Source organism: Triplophysa dalaica, chromosome 4 (genome assembly GCF_015846415.1).
Source record: "Triplophysa dalaica isolate WHDGS20190420 chromosome 4, ASM1584641v1, whole genome shotgun sequence".
Lineage (NCBI taxonomy): Eukaryota > Metazoa > Chordata > Actinopteri > Cypriniformes > Nemacheilidae > Triplophysa > Triplophysa dalaica.
The window spans coordinates 18,506,946-18,531,163 of NC_079545.1; the positions used below are offsets into that span (position 1 = coordinate 18,506,946).

Below are 24,218 nucleotides of genomic sequence, written 5' to 3' on the forward strand. Positions count from 1 at the left end.
GCGTTGCCTATTTCGACAGGACTTTTTGCATTATCCGTCACTATAGGTAGAATGCAACAGGACAAAATCATTTGGAATTATTAACAGATTTTTCATGATGTTATTTATTTTAAGAAGGCAAGCAAAAAAGGTGTGGTAGAGATTACAGTTAATTCCCAGACACAAATTTGATAGAAATTTGACAGTAAATATAGTCATGGGTGCAGCTGTATAATCCATCTGTAGAAACTCTTAGTCACGACTGGTAACTCAAAACTATGCTGATAATACTCAAATTTCCTTAATATAACCCGATGTTGCCAATCATAATCTCTGTTTACTTTCTCATTTTTATTTTCAGATTCTAAATCATTATTAGTTTCTTTCTTCTTTCTTTCAATGATACAAGTACAATTTAAGCTACTGTAAGTGCAATGTGTTGGTTTGTTTGTAATCTTAACAACACGTAAGTATTCATTCATTTAACAGTTCTTGGTTTCCAAAATACCTCACTTAGTGCGCCAGTCGCTATTAATAATAGGTAAACAGCGCCACAATGTGTTTAATTGACGCATCACATTCTTTGAAATGAAGAGGGTATACTCCACCCACAAATTAAAATTTTGTCATTATTCACTCTTAAATTGTTACAAACCTGTATAGATTTATTCCTAATAAACAAACAGGTGCGGCAGGCAGTTTTCCCGGCATGTTTCAACAGCAACCTGTTCCTAAACATATACAGGTTTTCTAACAACTTGGGGAGAGTAATTCATGACATATTTTTAATTTTTGGGTGGAGTATCCCTATAAACAAACAGCTCAATTTGTAATCTAAAAATATTTTATTAGCAAACACATATCATACATCACAATATAATTACAAGTTAATAAATGTAATTTTATGGGAAAGTGTATATTTACGCGAGCTGTAGTACAGAATGTAAATGTGAACTAAGTGTGTTTTGTAAAATAAAAAAGAACACTAAACATGTTCTTTAAAGTCAGTATTCCGTTATCATTATAAAGCACCACATAGAATAAAAAAGGGTCTTGAGGCACAAACAAAAATGTTTATAAAAAAAAAAAACTCAACTTTACAGTCATCTCAAAAGTACATTCAGTCACACCAGCCACAATTTACTGGTCAAAATTGATTTATTCGGTCTTGAGGCCTGGAAAAGTTTTTCAAGTGCACCATATTACATCAATGGAGCAGCAGATGATCACATGATGTTTACCTTGGTGAAGCTTATTCCCAAGTGAGACCAGTCCTGCTGGCATAACGAGACGGACTACGCACGGTCTACAAAAAGAAAGCAAAACGATTGTGTTTGGTTTTAAAACATGCAGGATTGAGAAAATAAAGTAAAGGACCTGATTGATGGGTTATAAGAGCTCAAAAAGAAAAAATGAGTTACAAACAGAACTAACATGTAAAACGAGCTTTCTGAAAGTCAAACCAAATTTTAAGCAGGTTCTGTGGTTTAAAGCCATTCACTGTAATGCGTCTGGCAAAAGTGCACCTGTCATACTTCATCTTACGCACTTCAAAAAGATTCCTGAGTCTAAAAAAGCGCGTGGAATAGACTGGTTGTACACCAAGTACATGCAGGCACAACCCCACATAGACATCTTCAAGTGGAATTGGCTGAACAAACCTAGAAGCCAAATAAATTTTTGAGGCCAGGTCAATAGAAAAGACATACGCTGCCCCAGACAAATAAGCAGGATATGAAGTGTCTGGGTAAATTTCCTCTGAGAGAAACCATTTGCTGAGGATGTTTCTTTTAGGTTGAGCGTCTCTGATGACTGATCCTGAGATGTAACCCTCTCTCGAGGACTCTCCCTTTGCATGCAGGTAGTTCACAAGGTAAGGCAAGTTGAGAAAAGTATCTGCATCAATTTTCATGGCATACCGGGCACACTGGCAGTGTGTAGCTATCCAGTACATGATCATAACCGTCTTGATAGTGAGATTCTGGTAGGTGTCCAAAAAATCCATTTGAATGATATCCCCATATTCCTCGCTCTCCCTTTCCAGCTGTTGCTGATGTGTTGGGTCGTCTTGTACGGGCTGTCCTATGACAAAAAAACTCAATGTTGACACACCAGTCAAGCTCTCGCGACCCCACGTCTTTCTAATGGCAGTTCTCGCCTCTGTTTCTCTCAGAGACACGGGGATCATAAGAACCAGGTAAGGTCTCTTCTTCTCACAGAGGTCAGGCTGGTTGAGAATGTATCTGTATGATGATGGTGATATCACATCATAAAGCTCTTTAGATATAGGAGTCCATTTTTTGTGATATGGCGCATATAAATTGTTTAAAACCAGGAAAGCAAAAACCGTACTCAATCCAACCACAGCAATGAAAGCCCTGCGTGGCGAAAGTTTGGGCATATCACCTTAATAAAAAAAAAAAACTGTTTATATCGCGTCCAGATGACAATTTACCAAACACAGTCATAAAGCAGAAATGCTGAACATATAACGTCAAGCGCGATGTCCATTCCTGCTTATCTGATTCTTTAGGCGTTGATTTGAAGCAGAACCAACCCTTCCTCTCGACTTCTTGCTCCGCTGGATATAGAGTTACGCAGTAGCTTAGGCTGGTTACACAGCATGTCAACTCTAGAGAAACAAAACGGCACCTCTCTAAGGTTATTATATTATAATGTAAGAAACGGAACAAGAGTCAGTGTGTTATTAGGAAACAACGCAGATCGGTACGTTACGCGAATGTCCTGTTGATTAAACCAAACAGGAATACAGTATAAGACGGTGAAAGTAACTTCAGTTCTGGGAAAAGCGGTCAAAGTATAATTCCTTCCTGAGACATGTTCCTACTTCTGGGTTTGAGGTCGGGAATTCCCGAAATCCGAGTTGTATTGAACAATTCGTTTATCGAGTAAGTGCGTCTTATGCAAGGCGAGGCGAGGCAAGGCGAGGCAAGAGACTAGGCTGAATCCAGCTTCTTATTCGCAGTTCTTATTGACTCTATCCGTTCCACCTTAAAAACGCGAAGCATCTACTTTTCCAGTTTCTTATTTACGCTTAGCTTAGGGACCATCTCGCGTTTCTCTTCTTTTACGTTTTTAAAAAAAAACTTTTTGTGTGTGTGTGAGAGTGCACAGAGGATGGGCTGCTGCTTGCTGTTGAAGAGTACTGTGAGATATGCCAAGTTCATGAGTCCATAACTTAAAAATACTACAGTAAAAATGTGTGCTTTTTGGATAGATGGTAGTCAAGGATACTGGGTATAAGACCCATGTGGAACTTTCAACGCACCCTCAAAGAAAGTCGAGATATGGCACCTCAAACTGTCCCATAGGTGCAACGGCACATTGAAGAGTACTGTAAGATATGACAATTTCATGCTGCATAACCTAAAAATGCTACAGTAATAAAATCAGCTTTTTGGCTAGATGGTAGTCAAGAGTACTGGGTATAACACCTATGTGGAACTTTCAACGAACCCTTAAAAGAAAGTCGAGATATGGCACCTCAAAATGTCCCATAGGTGCAACGGCCCATTGAAGAGTACTGTAAGATATGACAAATTCATGGGTCCATAATCTAAAAATGCTACAGTAAAAATGTCTGCTTTTTGTGTGGGTGGTAGTCAAGGGTCCTGGGTATAACCCCTATGTGGAAATTACAACGCACCCTTAAAGGTTTTTGAGATGTTGCACCTCAAAATGTCCCATAAGTGCGAAGGCCCATTGAGCAGTACTGTGAGATATGCCAAGTTCCTGAGTCCATAACTTAAAAATGGTACAGTAAAAATGTCTGCTTTTTGACTAGATGGTAGTCAAGGATACTGGGTATAACACCTATGTGGAACTTTCAACGCACCCTCAAAGAAAGTCGAGATATGGCACCCCAAATTGTCCCATTAACCCAAAAATGCTACAGTAAAACTGTTTTCCTCAATGACAGTAGACATCAAGACAAGGTATAACCTAGCTGTGGAACTTTTAACGCACCATCAAAGACATAATTGTACAAAAACACAGTTCTGACATTAGACATTTTCTGTATATACAACAAGTGACAAAGTTTACATAAATCTATATACATGTAACTACATAGCAGTAATATAATGTGTGTTTAACGCACAGGCTAAGACCAACAAGAGTATAATAAATTGTATAAGAGCAATGGATCAGAAAAAAATTCGAATAAGCTTTATTTTCCAATTGTGCACACACAGACAAGCAACGTGTTGTGGTTTGAGGAGCCCAGAGTGAAAAAATACATAACAACATAAATATATAGAATAAAAATAAAATACATGAATGACGAAACTATATACAAAAAATATACACGTAATTGACTTAATTATGAATAAACCGTTCTGCATGCTCTGCACTAGCACTTTCAAACATGAAGGTACTATTGGATGTGATTAATATTCATGGTGGAGATAGGCTGCCTAAAAACTGTTCTATCAAAGTAATATAGCGAATGGTAAGGGGAGTGGTGATGGAGGTTCCACGTGAAGTCCACGGTCATCTAAAGGGGCATTCAGCAAATCATGACTTAGACAGCAAGCAGCAGCCCATCCTCTGTGCACTCTCACACACACACACACGTGCGCACACACACACACACGTGCGCACACACACGTGCGCACACACACGCGCACTCACACACACACACACAAAACGTTTTTCAAAAAAAACGTAAAAGAAGAGAAACGTGAGACGGTCCCTAAGCTAAGCGTGAATAAGAAACTGGAAAAGTGGATGCTTCGCGTTTTTAAGGTGGAACGGATAGAGTCAATAAGAACTGCGAATAAGAAGCTGGATTCAGCCTCGTAGGCAAGAGGCAAGGCGAGGCAAGGCAAGTTTATTTATGTAGCACATTTCATACACAAGGGCAATTATAAGTGCTTTACATAAAATGATTGACAAAGAGAAATAAGACGTATCTTTAAAATGCAAATTATTTAAGATCACAAATTAGATTTAAAGAAAGAATAAAACAGCAATAAAATTGATTAAAAATGGGAGAAAAAGAGAAGAATAATAGAAAAATAGAAAAATAAATCAGAAATAGAAGTGCAGGGGATGTAAACCAGCAGTACTCGCACAGTAAATGCACAGCTAAACAATACTAATTATAAAAACGTTTAAAAAAAATAAAATTCGTTTAGGGCTCTTTTTTAAACATATTAAAAAGAAACCATGCCATTTCAAATGTGAACCCGTATCACAAACTAACGTTTTTAATGACATTCTCTGTGACTATGACAGCACTGTTATACAAATAAATATGCTCAATCACTTAGTGACATTGAAATCGAATCCATCCCCGTGTTGTTTGAACATGTTCGCGTACACAGAAGTAAACAAAAAGGCATGCAGTACGTCACGTTGCGCATGCGCACTTATACATGCATGACGTCGAAATGCATGACATCACCGCTCTACAGTCTGCAACGGGGACTCCTTGTTCAGGTCTGCTTCATATCTCAACTCTCTGAGCTGTCGAATACAGGTGCTGGTCATATAATTAGAATATCATCAAAAAGTTGATTTATTTCACTAATTCCGTTCAAAAAGTGAAACTTGTATAATGTATACATTCAATCCACACAGACGGATATATTTCAAGTGTTTATTTATTTTAATTTTGATGATTATAACTGACAACTAATGAAAACCCCAAATTGAGTATCTCGGAATATTGGAATATTGTGACAAGGTTCAAAATTGAAGACACCTGGTGCCACACTCGAATCAGCTTATTAACTCAAAACACCTGCAAAGGCCTTTAAATGGTCTCTCAGTATAGTTCTGTAGGCTACACAATCATGGGGAAGACTGCAGACTTGACAGTGGTCCAAATGACGGCCATTAACACCTTCAAGGATGGCAAGACACAAAAGGTCATTGCAAAAGAGACTGGCTGTTCACAGAGCTCTGTGTCCAAGCACATTAATAGAGAGGCGAAGGGAAGGAAAAGATGTGGTAGAAAAAAAGTGTACAAGCAATAGGGAAAACCGCACCCTGGAGCGGATTGTGAAACAAAACCCATTCAAAAATGTAGGGGAGATTCACAAAGAGTGGACTGCAGCTGGAGTCAGTACTTCAAGAACCACTACGCACAGACGTATGCAAGACATGGGTTTCAGCTGTCGCATTCCTTGTGTCAAGTCACTCTTGAACAACAGACAGCGTCAGATGCGTCTCGCCTGGGCTAAAGACAAAAAGGACTGGACTGCAGCTGAGTGGTCCAATGTTATGTTCTCTGATGAAAGTAAATTTTGCCTTTCCTTTGGAAATCAGGGTCCCAGAGTTTGGAGGAAGAGGCACAGAATCCACGTTGCTTGAGGTCCGATGTAAAGTTTCCACAGTGATGGTTTGAGGTGCCATGTCATCTGCTGGTGTTGGTCCACTGTGTTTTAAGAGGTCCAAGGTCAACACAGCCGTATACCAGGAACTTTTCGAGCTAATCATGCTTCCTGCTGCTGACCAACTTTATGGAGATGCAGATTTCCTTTTCCAACAGGACTTGGCAACTGCACACAGTGCCAAAGCTACTAGTACCTGGTTTATGGACCATGGTATCCCGGTTCATTATTGGCCCGCAAACTCGCCTGGCCTGAGCCGCATAGAAAATCTATGGGTTATTGTGAAGAGGAGATGCAATATGCCAGACCCCACAATGCAGAAGAGCTGAAGACCACTATCAGAGCAACCTGGGCCCTCATAACACCTGAGCAGTGCCACAGACTGATCGACTCCATGCCACGCCGCATTGCTGCAGTAATTCAGGCAAAAGGAGCCCCAACTGAGTATTGAGTGCTGTACATGCTCATACTTTTCAGTTGGCCAAAAATTTCTATAAATCCTTTCTTTGCAGTGGTCTAAAGTAATATTAAAATTTTCTGAGATACTGAATTTGGGGTTTCCTTTGTTGTCAGTTATAATCATCAAAATTAAAATAAAGAAACACTTGAAATATATCCGTCTGTGTGGAATGAATGTATACATTATACAAGTTTCACATTTTGAATGGAATTTGTGAAATAAATCAACTTTTTGATGATATTCTAATGATATGACCAGCACCTGTATAGTAGAATATATATTATAATTGAACAATTCACCCAAATGCACAATAAATAGGTTTTTAAAATCTATAATTTTTTTACTAAATTATTTTTGTTTTTCTGTTGGCAGACAACAAAAACTATGTAATAGTGAGTGAACTCGACCTCTTTTGAGTTTGTTGAGTGAGGAAATATCAGATTTAAAATATGCAAAATTATGTCAAAATTACACTTAGGTTCTTTTCTGTTTTAAATAAACAACAAACAAATACGTTTTATTAAACAAAAATCTGTTTTATTGTAAGAGGGGTTACAAAGAAACACCTGTTGTACACCCATTTAACAAACAAACAAACAAACAACAGAAAAATCAAATATCGAAACAAGACATAATTTACACAAGTATCGTATAGGGTCAGTGGTTTAGTCGATAGCAGGGTAAATGGGGGCAAACACGAAGACTTATTCTGTATATTAATATTTTTTGCTAACAGGACTTTCACATATGGCTATAGGATATGTACCACAACCAACAGCCTGGTATATTTTTTCTCTCTTATCTTTGACTTTTTTCATTATGAATCATCATATAAATGACTATCTTGAATCTGACTGTAGGTCCAGCCTTTGCTTTCTTTAAATGTTTTACAAAGCAACAAATCAATGTTGTGTCAATGAATGCCAATATAGGTATAGGGTAAAGAAAACACAAAGAAAGGTGCATATAAATGAACACTTACAGTAGTGGTACTGTAAGGACATCAGTTCCTGATGTTAACACGTGCCACTTCAGAACTGAGTTGTGGGAAAGAGAAGGCAAAGAGCATGTGTATTTTTGTCACAGCCTAGAAAAACACAGAACTTCTCTGAGCCTCCTCACTAGATATATTTATGCAGTCCATTTGTTATCTGCATATAAAACTTTTTAATCATAATGTGCTCTTCTCATTTAAGATGAGAATTTAGAGGATAAAAACACCTAGCTAGCTACAGTCTAGTGAAGAGACTCCAAAACAAAGAATACCACACACAGACATTCTACTCTCTCAAGATCTGATCCACTGTGACTGCATGTGAGATACAGAGAGACGATATCTTGATTTTTCAATGAAAAGCACCAAGCCAAACTCAAAATCCCTCCACTGGCATTATATTATATGGACGTATGTCTTTGGCGTGTGGTGTACAGGCACAGTGTGTATAGCTGAACACTTCACTACGAGTCTGGTTTACTCTCAGATCGGTGTTAACGGAAGTGGTGCACACACTGTAGAGTATGGTCTTTAGCTTTAAATGGGGAAAGAAGAAATGTTTTGTTTCTGTTCTCCATGAAGAGGAGAGTGCAGAGAGCTGGCTTGGCTCCTGGCAGTGGCTTTGGTAGATGAAGGGGATGAGATGATGCAGGTGAATGGGCGGCTGGGGGGCGGTGGGGCTGGTCAGGGGTCGAGCCTGCCAATTTACGATCGCTTTCTCCTTCCCTCAAAATTCCTGAAGTTGGCGGGCCTCATCTTCATTTCAGCAAACTCAATGGAGTGCTCATGGCCCTTCCAATGGAACCAGTTTACACCCTGGATATAAAATAATTACATTTTAAGTATCTGGTTAGCATAAAAAATTCTGCTCTACACTGTGTTTTGAGCATGCATCAAACTTTACCTTGCTGTGACTGTTGTCTCCATATCGGCCCATAATATTCACTCGATGACAGTTTTTATACCAGAATGCTCCCTTATAAGATAGAGCACAGTTGGTGACAGCTATGTCCTTGTCATGATCGTAGGTGGAGAATGGGCGGCCATTGTGATAAGTCATTGAGTCACCTTAAAAAAAGTATTTTCACAGACGTCAATTTTTAAAACAATACCTCATAAAATTTTACCGACCGCAAAAGAAAATTGAAATATAACATATAGACTGTTATGTGGCCCAAATTTCACTTCCGGTACACCGAAAAGTCAATATCTGTTTTGTAGTTTTAATTTAAATGAATTGAATTAAAACTAAAATGTTTTATTTTTATTATTATTAAAAATATATATATAAAATTTTTATTTTAGTATTTTAGTATTTTTATTTAATTGATATTTTTTAGTTTACTATTTTACTTTATCATATCATTTTATTTAATTTTAATTGTTCTAGAACTAGCCCCTAGCCAGTGCGGTAACCAAACACAGACTAAAAGTTAACTTCAGGCCAGTCGTGTGTGTCCGATAAAACCGTCTATTTTTAATAACAACTTTACCTGCTGTGCCAGTGTATCCTCCTACATGGACTTTGTAGTGACTGCGTGGTTCTGAGATTGAAAACTTGTCGTATTGTGCATATGCAGACTCATCCTTATCTTTCAGGTCCACACGTAGTTCATATTGGCCATTTGATGTGATCTTATGGAGGTTAGAGAGACCTATACACAAGCAATGAGGTTAATAGACAAACAAGCTCAAAATTTCTCACGATCACAAAAAAATATTATGTTGCTAAACTAATGCTTTAGGGCCCCCATATTAGTAACTTCATGTGAGTGCACATGCTGGATATTAGATCAAACTTACCCAGCCAGAATTCATCATTCAGGTCACCGAAGCCTGCAGTGTAGTTCCTCCAGTTTCTGAAAAACTCCACTTTACCACTCTGACGTCTAACAAACACCTGCATAAAAGTACCACAATATTACTCTTACATGCACATTTACATTAATGCATTCAGCAGACAGTTTTATCTAAACCATCTTAAAATGTGAATGAATCCATGACCTTGGCATTACAAGCACCATGTTAAGAAACACTATAGAGTTTAAGTAAAGAGACTATACATTAAATAACATCTCTTGGATGAGTCTAACACATCTGTTACTATAGAGTGGGAGTTACTCACAATCCATCCGCCTCCATCAGTGGTCATATCACAGTAGACCTGCAGGGGCTGGCTCTCATCTCCACGCAGGTAAATAGTGTACAAGCCTGAGGTCGTTTCCCCATTTAACAGAGCCTGTGAGCAGTCTTTGGGGTGCTTGTACAATATTCCAGCTGTGAGAAAGACAGAACAAAATGTCTGATCAATTGCCTGTTAATTTTAAAGCAGTTATGATTTATTGTTAAAACTATAGAGGGATATTAGCTTACTGGTGCTAAAAACTGTAGAGATGATTCTGCTTCTCTTTGGCCCAGCAATGGCCTGAAGTTTTACTGTGTACTCTGTGGAGGCAGTCAGCTGCAACAAGCTGTAAAATGTTGCTGTGGGGCTAAGGACTACCTCCTAATGCAAGAAAAGAGAAACAGGATCACACCCCTGTGAGTACACTCAATGCAGTACAAAATAAAATGTGTGTGTTATGTAGAATCCAAAGACAGGTCTAGCTTGTCCATAAACTTCTTTTTTCAGACCACTCACCCTGATAATGCCACCAGCAGACTCAAAGCTGAGGATATACCCACTGATGTCTGCTCTCGGTGGTTGCCATGTTAACATTGCGCTCTCTGTTTGAATATTATTGGCAGCCAGGTTCTGGGGAGCATCAACATCTGTAGGAGAAGATTTTTAAATTATTATAGTAGACAGTAGAAAACACAAATATCACAAACATTTACTTACACTGCAGAAATCATTCAAAAAAATTGATCACAACGATACTGTTTCGAACGGTAACAAATACTACACGGTGTATAATGCATTTATAGAAATAAAATTGACTTGAAAAACACCGTTGAGAAAAGTGCTATCAGTGCCCCACTGTGGGCTGTAGAGGTATTGCAGGGCTACATTTTCTTGCAATAATGATGACTTAAGTAGCTACTGTTACACGATTTACAGCATATTTAATTTTGTAATGGCAACAATCTTCATCGGAGTTGCAAATTTTATGGTAGGCCTAATGCTATAGAGAAATTCTCACAAACTCACAAAGAGCCAATCTACCTAAATTATTATATTTATACTAGTGGTGGGCATAGATAAATTTTTTTAATCTAGATTAATCTAGATTAATTCCAAAATTAATCTAGATTAATCTAGATTAAAATGGCTCATTTGAATTCTGCCGAAGGCATTCAGAATATGTGTGCTACCCAAATAATGACTAAAAGTAAGTCTTTGAGAACGGGTTTCTCAAGCCAGGTGGCGCATTAGACCAGGGGCTCATCTCCTGTTTCCAAAATGCATCACAAACTGCTTGAGAAAGCTGTTCTACTATGATAATTGGTGATGAAAATTAAATTATGTTCAATAAGATGAACTTGTGTTTACTTCCGCATTAGCTAAGGGATGATTTCCGTTTAGGTGGTACTTGAGACTGGAAGAGCTCCTACAGTACATTTACATTTAGTCATTTAGCAGACGCTTTTATCCAAAGCGACTTACAAAGAGTGAGGGAGCAACAAGCGATATGTCATACAGGAGCCATAATACATTAGATCTCAATACAAAGTTACTGGTTTCAACTAAAGCTAGACCAGTACCTGTTGAGAGAAAGTGTTTTTTTTAAACCAATTCCGCATTGCACAAGGTGCAAACAACCTTAGTCTTGTCGATGTTTCCATTGGGAAGCTTCTTAAAAATTAATATTCCCTGAAGCAAACCCGGCGGCTTCATAGCTGCATCCATGTTAGCACGTCACTTTTGATGCGGTAATTTCACAGTAACGTTATGTTGTGTTCAGACCAAACGCGAATGGCGTGTCAAGCGCGAGTGATTTATATGTTAATGAAAAGAGCCAATAGACCTACTTGCGGCGCGAATCGCGCGAATGAAGCCCTGGTTATGAGATGATGAGGCGGCTTCTGCTTCCGCGAATGACGCGAGTTGAAAAATATCGTTCTCGCCGCGTACAGTGCAGTTAAGCTGGTATACATCCGCGCTAAAATATCAAGGTGAAAGTCATCATAGCTTGCGTAGTATAGTCCCAGCTGCCAACCCAACTTTGAGAATAGATTAACGGCGACATTTTTTTTAACGCGCGATAATAGTCTCACTGCGTTAACGGCCCACCACTAATTTATACATATTTTCTCTATTTTATTAATCCATTTTTATTACAACCAAGACAAATAGTATACTTGGAGTGCTTTGTATGTTTTGTAGGCCTTCCCTCTTTCAAGTGTGAGAAGCCCTGTGTGCTATAAAATAGTATTGTTTCCTGTATTTTTCCTCAAGAGAAACAAATGCCATGAAATTGCACAACACTGGCACTTAATACAAAACAGTCTTTCACCGCTTGTGTGGAAGGGTGAGCGAGTATTAACCTTACCTGTGGTAAACTCTGTGGTAGTTGGAGCGCTCTTGGCTGCCTCTCTGACTGCATAGACCTTTACTGTGTATAGAGTGGCAGGTGTGAGAGAGCTCATATCAAACTCCATAGTGTTCCCCGATACCCTGTCCATCACTGGCTCCACTGAGAGACAAAAAAACAGAAAAAGCTGTAAATGCCGTTTGCCTAATGCTCTTTACAAAGTGCTTGAAGTTCCCTCAAAAGTAATAATAAACAGTCAGAGTTGAATTACCATTGTCTGCACTGTAAGTGATAACATATCCGTCCACAGTAGCGATGCAAGGCTGCCACACTAGCAGAGCTTCAGTGTCTGTGATGTTGACAGCTGTCAGGCCTCGTGGTTTATCCAGGGCTGGAGGCCAAAAGATGATCACACAGAGAGATGCAAGTATTATGACCGTGGCTTAGAAAAAACATAGTGCCCTGCCAGAAGGGAAAGCACTAACAGCTAATCTTACACTGTAATAGTATACTGTATGTCTATTGTTACTAGTACGGACAATAGTTCAAACTACAAACTTTCTGTTTATGAAATTCTGAGCATCCCTTAAACAAGAATAACATTTTAAATGTTGTTAAATTTAGGATGCAAATTAAGAAATATTAAAGTTATTAATAAGGTTGAAATAAAGAACTTTTCCAATGGGGTAAGATAAACAGAAATTAAAATATATTTTATGAAAATCTTATTCAACTTTTCTATACATACAATTTGTTTAAAATGTGCTTGGATATTAGGGTTGCACACTGTTGATGAAAATGTGATATGCTATAACTTTAATACATAAACAAGTATTGCGATATACAGTTTGCAAATCAATTTAAATCTATCAAAATATCATTAAATATGATAGTTGTACCTGTTGTGACCCTTTCAGATCCTGGCTCACTCTCCTCCAGGCCCTTCACAGCAATAACAGTGACCTGGTAGGTCACACCAGGGGTCAGATTTTGCAACAAAGCCTGAGACTCTCCTCCATCTACTCTCAGTGTCAGCGGGCTGCCTGCAGGGGGCGACAGATCATAACACACACAACAACCGATCAGTAGAAGTAACACCTTTTGTCACAAGAGGGCAGCATTGGCTTCCAGTCAGACTATTTAAAAATCCTTCAATGCGTTCTCTGCTGAAGAATAAAACAGGCTCGTTTGATTAATGATATCCACTGATAGTTTGACATAACAGGATGTGTCTGATCTAAAAACCAGAACAGATCATTTGGAGGCCAAAAGCCAACTACGGGATATTTTAGTCAATTTAATGTTGTAGACAATTTCCGTCTAGACTTATGCAGTCTATTGCGTAAATGGTGATTTATAACAAAGCATAAAGTGAAGATGTACAAATAATACTGCAAACTGCCAACATTCAATAATAAAAATGCTAAGAAAGTGTAATCGTACAAAGTCTTCATTTGTGATTCCTATGGCTGTGTAAATAAGAAAGAAGGATTTTGTTTTAATTTCCAGGCCAACATTAATTTTAAAAAGCATAAAATGAAAGCACTTCTCTACTTAAACCAAGACTACATTACTTACCACCCTGAATGGGTACATAGGTGACCCGGTAGCTGTCTACTTGGTTACCAGGTAATTTCCAGTGAACAGTAGCCGATGTATCCATCACGTCAGAAAAGCTTATCCCTTTGGGCGTACCCAGACCTAACAAAGAGAAAGCATAACAAGAAAGAGTTAGTAAATGCGAAAACAAACAAAAAATTGAGTTGATAAGAAAAACATAATGTCACATTCATCCTGTTCGAAAAACAAAAAGTCAAAAGTTGACATTGAGAACACGAGTACAACCATCCATGCGACTACAGTTAAAAGATACACACACAAAAGCTCTGGCCTTAAAGCTATTTCTCGATGCGGGACCTCGAAATCTTGCATGACAGATGCAGGAAGATTTACGTGCCCCCTAGTCTAGAGACACAATACTGTGACAGGCCAACAGGCTCAAGTAGTAAATGAAGCCTGCTGAAAATCTCCAGAGACAGGCACGCAATCATGACAAATACACAAAACAGTTTGCCATGTATTGTCACACTCAATACAAGACGATTTGTGCATAAATCATTAGACACCTTACATAGAAACTAATTCAAAATGAAATATAAATAAAAATAAGTGATTAGACCACCAGATTTCCTTAAAAATGCAAGTACCTGTTCGAGCTACAGCCAAAATAGGCTGGAATTTGCGTCCCAAAATGGTCCCAAAGAGCTCAATTTCGTATTCCGTATCTTCATTAAGACCTGAAACCACTTCTGTCCTTTTATTTCCGGACACACTGATGTGGTGAGGTTCGCCTAATCCATTCGAATCAATGACTTTGATAGAAAACGCATCAAAGACGTCTTCTGGGGCTGTCCAGGCCAGTTTTAAGCTGTGTGGGGTGATGTCCAAGACCAGCAGATGCTCCACTTCAGGTTCAGCCTCTGGGTAATAAAATAATAAAGTTGTTTTTCATCTAAACTCTTTGAAATGTGCTTAGAATATCATGAAGATCAGACAATGCTTTCTAAAGACAATTCAGAAGAAGGTGATTTCTGCATGAATTATTTTTTTTAAATCAACTGTTCAGCCATCCATCAATTATTCATGTGGCACATGATGTTGAAATGAGTGAGACAGTAAATTCAATTTACATATTTGTATTAGAATATGGAATGAAGTCTGCTGGTTAGTGGAAAAAATATTGACATTGATGTATTTTCTCTATTTTCCACCATTTTATTGGGTTTTAGTGTCATAATTGTATCTTCATATAATGGCAGTCTTTCAGAGGTCACGAGAGAGCTTTTCCAGAGTGATGATGTATCTATATTACCCATTTCGAGTGAAGGTCTCATCTTAAAAACGCATTTCTGTTTTCTTTTTAGCTGAACATGCAAGAAAGGCGCCGACAATGAGTAACGCAAGGACATGTGGGAAAGACATCCCCAGTGATGCAATTGTTGTGTTGTGGAGGATTTGTAAAACTGAAAACCTAGAGCTTGTGGGGCCGTTTTAATATGCTGTGATATTTATTTTCTCTGATGCAGTATATACACAGTTTACACATGTAGGGTTAACAGAAGTAGTGTATGTGTATTTAACATTTTATTTGCATTCTTAAACTGATATTTAATTCATTTAAAAATACATTTCAGATAAGTCCTATCTTGTTTTCATTTTGTTTTATTGTTTTAGTTAGCTGTTTTTTGTTGTTGTTGTTATTATCTATTCGTCAAAACAACTTAACTGTAGTTTGATCCATATTTTGTATGCACAATAAAAAAAACACGATTTTAAAAATGGAGTTATCTGTTTTTGCAAATGAACTCTTCAAATGCAGATGGATGCAGATTATTTGTCCTTGTCACAATTTATTTTGTAATCGTTGCTGCATATTTCCATTACTTAATATATTTAATAAAAACTTCATAAGTGCACTGGATTTGTTTAATCTCTTGACAATCATATTCTGATAACTTGTTCCACTGCATTAAACGTGCATGTAACAAACTTCTTCAGAAGTTATTGCCAAGTGTTTAATTTGCTTGCAACATTTAGTTTTTAATTCACTTAAGTGGAACAATATGATGGTGAAGAGAAGGCCATTAGACTACTACACTGATAATGGATGCTGAAACAGCAAAAAAGTCTCCACAAAAACAAGTGCGCTCAGCTGAAGCACTGAATGTGTTGTCTGTACAGTTATCCAGTACAGTGATCGAAATAAATTATACGCTAAATAATATGATAATGAAGCTAAACAATGTAGTTTTGATTTAAACCAACAATACATAACAGTGCCTGGTTGTCCTAAAATGAACTTTCAAAAGTACCCTTGACCAGAATTCTTTCTCTAAAGCTCGGGATGATGTGAAACAGAGGAGACGTTTGTTGAATTGGGAAAAGTGTTGGAAATGAAAACCAGAGAGGACAAATCCTGTGGAGCTGTCCCTCTTCATTAGCACTGTTCACTTGTTTAAGAGTGTCAGTAAGGGTTTGAGGCTCTTCAAGAGTACAAACATGCGCTTTCCAAAGATCACTTTCATCTGACTGCCTTCTAAGTCTCTCCGCTTTGACAAAGAGGCATTTGTTTGCGGAGGTGGAAAAAGGCGCCAGCTAACCTACAGAACCAGAGTCTGGATGCAGTTATTCTACAGCAGGCAATGAAAACTCTGAGGCTTAGGGGGATATCGTTGTTGGCACAGCCTAATGCAACAGTGAGGATAAGCACACTAGGTATAAATTGAAATGCATGGAACGGTTTGCGTTTGTTTTGGCTTACGGGATCTGATTTTCGAAACGTGTATTACTCGAGATGAATGAGCAAGAGTTCATTGTGAATCGTATGACACGTGGATAGACTAGAGGTTAACAGAAGTCCAATAAGTTCTCCGGCTCCTCTGCCTATTTGCATGCAGACTTGAGAAACGCACATGACTGTGGCCCCTGCAGTCGCTGACTGATAAACGCCAAGAAAATGTGTGAAAGTGAGGAATAAGAATGAGAAGTAGCGCAGGGTCATAAAACTGGGCGTGCATACTGAAGAGATTCTTCACAAGCGGCGACAAAAACTCTTCAGGGTCACTTCCATGGCAGTACGCCCCAGTTCAGCCAGCCTCTCTATTCGCTGTTGCCCTGGGGAGGGGCAAAACTGTGGTTTGTGCCTGATAGATATTTGTTGCAACAGTTATTGTCTGGTATGCTTGTAGCCTAAACGTAACATAGCAAAAATCTAAATAAGACAAATTGAATCGTCAAAAGCTCAAAAGCAAAATTCGCTTTTTGTAGCTGTTAACACACAAATGTAGCGGTGATGACAGACAGAGGTCGTATGCGCACCTGCAGGCATTGCTGGTGATTATACAGACATGCGTTTGATGTCGTGCAGGTGTGCTCTGAGTGTCAGTTTGCTTTAACATATAATTAAGCAGAGGGGAGGCGTGTGGATTTTTCTCAAAATACACCAACGCCGACTTGAAACGAATGCCTTGTTTGCTTGTAGTTCTATGCACGGTTGAAGTAATAGTTCATCCAAAAAAGAAAATCCTGTCATCATTTACTCACCCTCTCTACCTAAAAATGGCGGTACTTTTTTTCTGTACACATGACATCCCTAGGTTCTATCATTCGGAAACATGCTTTTCCTATCACTGCTATGTGAATGATACACAACTCCACCTGTCATTTCAGCCTGACGATCCGACTGTTTCTGCACCCATTTCAGCATGCCTGAGTGACATTTCGATCTGTATGAAGGACCATCACCTGCAGCTGAACTTTGCAAAAACAGAACTGCTTTTAATTCCAGCGGACCCAAAGATTCATCATAACCTCTCCATTCAACTGGGCTCATCAATGCAGCGGCAAGAGTGTTCATCACTGAACCGAAGAGAGCACACATCAGTCCTCTCTTCATTAAGTTACATTGGCTTCTCTGGATCTGTTCCACATTTTTGGAATGATATGGCCGCTGCAACAAGATCAGCAGATTGTAGCATTCTTTAAGAATCGGCTGAAAACACGTCTCTTCCATCGGCACCTGACCGATTAGTACTGACTTCTATCTCTTTTCTACTCTTTCTATCCTTAATAAAAAATAAAAAAAATGTATACTGTGGTAGGCAATATTTGACCCTAGATCACCAAACCAGTCTTAAGTAGCACGGTAACATTTTTAGTAAAAGACAAAAATACATTGTGTGGGTCACAATTATTGATTTTTCTTTTATCCCCAATATCATTAGGATATTTAGTAAAGATCATTTTCCATGAGGATATATTGTAAATTTCCTACCTTAAATTTATAAAAACTTTAATTTTATGAGTGGATGGCCTGCCACAGTGCCCTTGATAAACAACTTCAAAGGCCATTTTCTCACTATTTTGATTTTTTGCACTCTCAGATTCCTGAGATTTAAACGGTTGTGTCTCAGCCAGATATTGTCCTATTCTAACAACCTATACATCAATATAAATCTTATTTATTCAGCTTTCAGATTATGTAAAAATCTCAATTTCGAAAAATTGACCCATAAGACTGGTTTTGTTGTCCAGGGTCACATGTGAGAACAGTTTTACTGCGCTAATGCTTTTATTGTTCCAATTGCTTCCATTGTTTAACTCATTTGTACGTCGCTTTGGATAAAAGTGTTTGCTAAATGACTAAATGTAAATTTACTTATTCATTTCTGTTGTATAGACACAAAACCAATGCAAGTCAATGGGTACAGCTGATGTTCGGCTACAGACATTCTTCAAATTATCTTTCGTTCTGCAGAAGAAATAAAGTCATACAGGTTTGAAATGACAAGAGGGTGAGTAAATCATGACAGAATTTTCATTTTTGGATGAACTATCCCTTTAAAGAATCAAACGTAGTGTTAAAGGACCATTCTGCGAAATCTAGCAGCATCGAGCGGTGAGGTTGTGAATTGCAACCAACTGCTCACTCCAACCCCTCCCTTTCAAAGCATTACAGCTGCTGACACAACATGGAATAACAACCTAAGCAAATTACATGCAAGGGGACCCGGGTTGTATGTGGATAGAAATAGCTCATTCTTAGGCAAGAAAATGGTAATGTTTCATTGCGTGAGGTCTTTAAACACCTCTTTAATGGGGCTGAAGTTTGCATTATTTTGATAAAACCTATTTCATTTGTGGTGGAAAATATAAGAAATACATGAAAAGTACATAGTAAGTTTCAGCACTGGACGACATATGATGAAGAGAGATGACGAATCCAAGAAGGCAACAAAGGAAGAAAAAAAGCTGGCTCAAACTAAACAGAAAAACTGGTGTTAGTATGAAATGAACTGTTCATTACATGAGATAAGATGTTAGTTTGCTGCTTAAGATGCAACATTTGATCCGAAAGATGACTTGGGTGGTATAAGACTTGTCAAGTATAGATACCTGTGACGGCTTCAGCAAAGACAGGGTCAATTAAATCTCCCTTGAACATGCCATAAAGAGCGACCCTGTAGAAAGTACTAGGGGAGAGGGCCGTGGCAGCCAGGTTGAATTCCTGGCCTGAGAGACTGTGGTTCTGGCCATCTGACAGGCCATCAGGGTCAGAGACTTCAACAAGGAAGCCATCAAACTCTTTTCCTTCCACGTCCCATGACACGCTGAAGCTGTCCCAAGATACGTTGGAGATGGTGATGTTCCCCACCTGAGGCTTCTCCTCATCTGGATGATAAAAAATCAAAGCAGGAAATTTAACATCGGCTCCAGCAAGGAAATGCATCATGGGTAATTCCATAGTGATTCCTTGAGGCTATCGGAATTCAAGATGAGGATCCTTTTTGTTGGTTTGAGCCCAGTGTGAGCCTAACCTTCTGAAGAGAAAAAGACGATTGCATTCAAAACACTGCTCCATTTCCATTTCAGCTGTTGTACCCGTACGAGAAAAAGTTAATTTCGCATTGTGAGCAACAATGAACCTCCTAACAAATTAATCTCCATCTGTTCCAAATGGAAGAGAAACATCTGCCCTCGCAGTGGAATAGCTTTAAGTAACAACTTTACGAAAGTTGTGATGGCAAACAAACACATTTGCACTCGCATCCATTGAAACTCATTAACAGCCAAGCACCTAACTCCAGTTTGCTGAAACAGCTTTGGTATTAATGACCCAGAGAAAAGCCATTAATTCTTGAAGGCTCTGCCTAGCCTGCCTGAGCAGCGGTAAGCAGAACACTTCAAACATGGGAGGCAGCCATGCAGCGCAACCTATAATTGAACATTATTGTGCATTGTCAGCATTCACAGGCGAAGAGGGGGCAGATAGATAGGAGATGCGCGGTGGGCAACCATTATCCTCTCTATGAACATTCAAGTGGGGAGAAACATGGCGTGCAAATAGGGTTAGAGACAATGGAAATGAAGTGAATGACCTTCCCAGGCATTAGGCCCAGTTGTTGCTTTTGAAATCTGGAGATGAAATATTCAAAGCTGTCAAACAGCAACATCAACTCATTGATCATTCCACGTCATTCATGGGAACTGAGATTTGGGAAAATGGATTTATTTTATTTAGTGGATACATGTATTTTGAGTAGAAATGCCTGGTAAAATGCCCTTCACTGCATGCAGATGAGAATAGGAGGAGGTAAAGCATGGCTTTATCACTGCAATATCAACGCAAGACACAAACACCTCTAGGGTGTTTGGATAAAGCTTTTGTTGCAAACATGAGCGGCTTTTTTGGCCATCTGGATAGATCATTGTATGTGCTTTTAGACATACATGATCTTCAAACCATCTCATAATACAACATGTATGATGTTCTTTAGCTTATTTAAAAAATCATACTCCTTTTGTTGAGGGTGCATGCCCGAAGGAAAACGGTATTGTTCAGATGTTTCACTTTCATAGCTCAGGAGATTAAATGGAGCTTCCAGTTATGTTTCATAGATGTTTCTCGTAGACATTGATGATGACCTTATGTCATTCCAAACCTGTATTACATTCTTGTGACGGACACAAAAGAACATATTTTGAAGAACATTGGTAACCAAAAACTGCCCCCCATTGATTTCAACTGTAAGGACACAAAACCATTTTTGAGACATTTTACTAAATATCGTCTTTTGTGTTCATATACATGTTTTGAACCCCAATTTACTGCCCTAGTAGTAAACAAAATACTATGGGAGTCAATGGGGGATGATATCTGTTTAGGACTGACATTCTTCCACATATCTTCCTTTGAGTTTAGCAGAACAAAGAGATTTATTATAAAGGTTTGGAACAATATGAGGGTGAGAAAAAGATGACAGAGTTTTCATTTTATATGCCTTTAAACAAAAGCTTACATTTTCTCTCCATTTAATCCCCTTGCTGTCTGGAAGAAACCATTGAGATATTGAAAAGACTATGGGTACACTTTCATTTTTAATCTCTATTTGGCTGAGTGTCCTCACATGTTTCTCCTGAACTGATCCTGGTTGGTCAAGCATTGTAGAGCTCCACATCTCTGCATTTCAATCTAAGTTTTTGTCAATCTAAATTCATTTCAATCTGCATTTCAATCAGTCCTGAGGACCATTTAGTGATGTTCAAACAGAGGGAAAATCCAGACCCAGAAGTCTCACTGCCCCCCACCTCTCCGGTTCCATTATGGATGTGAGGAAAGTGTATGTGCGTGTTTGTCTAAGGGCCGATAATGGCTGCTGAAATAAATGCATTGGGATTATAGAGATGGTGATTTCAGAGACAACATTTTAACAGGCGTCTCAGCATGTGTTCCATTTATCAGTCCGCCCCGGAGTTCATTCTGGTCAAATCACGCAAATCTAAAGGGGAGTGGGCTCACTCTGACAATTATCACATGAATAAGCTTTCTCCCTCTGTGTATGTGTGTGACTTGAGAAAGACTATTGCTGTTGTCTTGGAGACCAAAATAAACTATGTATAGTCCTTGGTACTGTGTTAATACTCACTTTGTTATGTAAGCAAAACATTTTTGGTAAAAAATGCAGGATGTTGGATTGGAAGCAGCATCCTGAGCACATTAAAGCGAGACTTTAAAAAGATCTGAATCAGCCATTTTTGGCTTTTCCTTAAAGCCACGTACTGTAAATGAGGAATTAAAGATGAGGGCTGAATATAGACATTTCCAATATCTATTTTCAGTGCACGATGGCACAGTGACAGTAAGAATATTGTTGTATCTTTAAGTATGTTTTCTCTGCTTAAATAAAATTCAATGAACAATGACCACAGTATCAGTAAACTCCAAGAAAAATATTGACATTCATGGGGGAAATACTGAAGGTAATGCATTGCTCAGTTTCTTTCGGACCCCCCAGAGAACTGCTGAATAAATCCTTGTGCTTTAAAAGAAATACATTCAAATCAAATATTCCATAATTCAAATCAAGCATTGCTTTTATAAAATTTAAACCAATAATGCAAATAAACAAGTGATGTGCAGAAAGTAAATAACTGTTCATAACTGTAAAATAAGTTTATGTGATTTCAATAGTGGACTGACCTGTGGATGCAGAGAGAGTGACTGGAGCACTCTTCATTCGTCCTCTCTCAGCAATCAGGGTGATGGTGTACACCGTGCCTGGGTTCAGGTTCACAAGGGTGTGGGTATTGACACCGCCCGGTACCTCCGTCTCGGTTTTCTTGCCATCAGGTGATACAAACACAAGTCTAAAGTAATCGATCTTGGCCACCGGTCTCCTCCAAACCAGCATCAGTGTGGTCTCTTTGGTCTCAGTGACTTGGAGTTCTTTAGGAGCATCAAGAACTGAGAGGACAGGGGACATTAAATCAGAAATTAGCATTATATCCAGAACCTTAAAGCTGGGCTATGTTGTCTTGCATGCAAAGGATAGTTCACCCAAAAATGAAAATTCTATCATCATTTATTCACCCTCTTGTCATTTCAAACCTGCATGACTTACTTTTTTTCTGCAAAACACAAAAGAAGGTATTATAAAGAATATTGACAATGATGTCATGTCTATAGTACAGACACAAAACCAATGCAAGGCAATTGGTACAGCTGGTGTTAAATTACCAACATTCTTCAAAATATCTTACTTTGTAGTCTGCACTATAAAAAAAAATTGTACGGGTTTGAAATAGGTTGAAATAATGACAGAATTCTATTTTTTAGAGGAAGTATCCCTTTTATTTTACTTAAAATGTTATATATTATGAGTGAATAAACAAACAAACACATTAACATAAAAGTCTGTAGTTTTTAAGAGTAAGTGACCGTGTTGTAATTGTCACGACCATAGCCACCACATACAATGAGCAAATGTTTTTTTTAAACAAAAATTTTCCTTTGAATTTTTAACAGTTGCTTACCAGTTACACCATTGGTCGTTGCAGGCATGCTCTCACGTTCGTCCTTTATAGCGGTTACCCCCATTCCGTATTCATTCCCAGGTCGGAGACCTACGAGAGAGCCCGAAAAATTCAGTCATCTCAAATCATCTGATAAACTAAAACCATCAGTCTTTTACTCTGTTGTTTTTGGAACCTCTTCGGTAGACGATTGTTTTCCACCTCGCCACAGTGCTGTTTCGATTTCATCTGCGTTTCCATATCAATCTACTCCCTTTCTTCAAAGAGCTTCTCCACAGGCCAGAAACAATATTTGCCATCATACAAGAGACTCCCAGATCCCCAGATCCCCACAGATCTCATTCATAAGAGCCCTCAGCCGAAATCCCACACTTTGCCGCTCTTAACACCATTGGCTCCTCCAGAGGTCACCGTGCAGCATGAAATTACGGCTAATGCAGAGGAAGCTCATTATCAATAAAATCACAGGCGTGACGGCAATTACAGATAATAACTGTGTGAAAGAGACAACTAGTATGGTGTGCGTGTGAGAGTGCCAGCGAGAGACACCGCGTTATTAGCAAAACAGATCGTCCGCCTTATTATAGGGAACAGGACTCCCAAGGACAAAGAGCCGAACCAGACAAAGAATCTATTATCTGTTTTGAATATTTTTTTTCCCAGTCTTGATAATCCCTATTTGGGGTAGCACATGGTTGTAGAGAATAAAGAATTAGCGTCAAAGCTAAGTGTAGAAAAGAAGTGCTGCTGGGATGGAGAAAGCATCTACTTTCCCTTTTTGACTGGGAATTCTACATTGAAACAAGCGCTGGTGTTAATTTGTTTAAGGCATTGAGTCCCATAGGCCATTTAGGGCAGCATCTCATTCCCTTTTATTTGCGTAAATGTTTCAAGACACAAAACAAATAGGCTTCTGTGGAAATACGGGCAGTGTGTTAAATCCTGCAAATCTGGCAAAAAACTAAAAGCTAGTCTCTATCCAGGACACAATTTTTCCTTCTCACTCTTCAGTGAAATAGATCCTCTGAGAATTGTATTCAAAAGCAACCCTTCAAACATTTTTAAACCTTATAATTACA

The 24,218-nt window shown here is 38.6% G+C and overlaps 2 protein-coding genes across 4 annotated transcripts in view; both read right to left on the reverse strand.

Annotated features, from left to right (window-relative positions):
• Positions 1-251: 251 nt before the first annotated feature.
• On the reverse strand, positions 252-2,952 carry b3galt8 (beta-1,3-galactosyltransferase 8). The gene has a single exon (XM_056745862.1). It carries the CDS (start codon positions 2,378-2,380, stop codon positions 1,409-1,411), a length of 972 nt encoding a protein of 323 aa, XP_056601840.1. The 5' UTR covers positions 2,381-2,952; the 3' UTR covers positions 252-1,408.
• A 4,367-nt stretch (positions 2,953-7,319) lies between these two features.
• Positions 7,320-24,218, reverse strand: part of tncb (tenascin Cb) — a 43,950-nt gene continuing 27,051 nt past the window's right edge. For 2 of the 3 annotated variants that reach the window (XM_056745860.1, XM_056745859.1), the window contains exons 9-23: positions 23,140-23,229; positions 22,307-22,570; positions 19,222-19,497; positions 14,475-14,747; positions 13,846-13,968; positions 13,167-13,310; positions 12,539-12,658; positions 12,286-12,429; positions 10,434-10,564; positions 10,166-10,298; positions 9,918-10,069; positions 9,596-9,692; positions 9,286-9,447; positions 8,697-8,860; positions 7,320-8,608 (exon numbers count right to left, since the gene is read on the reverse strand). In XM_056745860.1, coding sequence (XP_056601838.1) covers positions 8,498-8,608; positions 8,697-8,860; positions 9,286-9,447; positions 9,596-9,692; positions 9,918-10,069; positions 10,166-10,298; positions 10,434-10,564; positions 12,286-12,429; positions 12,539-12,658; positions 13,167-13,310; positions 13,846-13,968; positions 14,475-14,747; positions 19,222-19,497; positions 22,307-22,570; positions 23,140-23,229 — 2,384 coding nt within the window. In that variant the 3' untranslated portion in view covers positions 7,320-8,497. The remainder of the gene's footprint in view (positions 8,609-8,696; positions 8,861-9,285; positions 9,448-9,595; positions 9,693-9,917; positions 10,070-10,165; positions 10,299-10,433; positions 10,565-12,285; positions 12,430-12,538; positions 12,659-13,166; positions 13,311-13,845; positions 13,969-14,474; positions 14,748-19,221; positions 19,498-22,306; positions 22,571-23,139; positions 23,230-24,218) is intronic. The other variant, XM_056745861.1, reaches the window with a different exon arrangement.

Coding starts and splice junctions, on each gene's coding strand:
- b3galt8 (XM_056745862.1), bottom strand. CDS start 2,380: ATGCCCAAACTTTCGCCACGCAGGGCTTTCATTGCTGTGGTTGGATTG.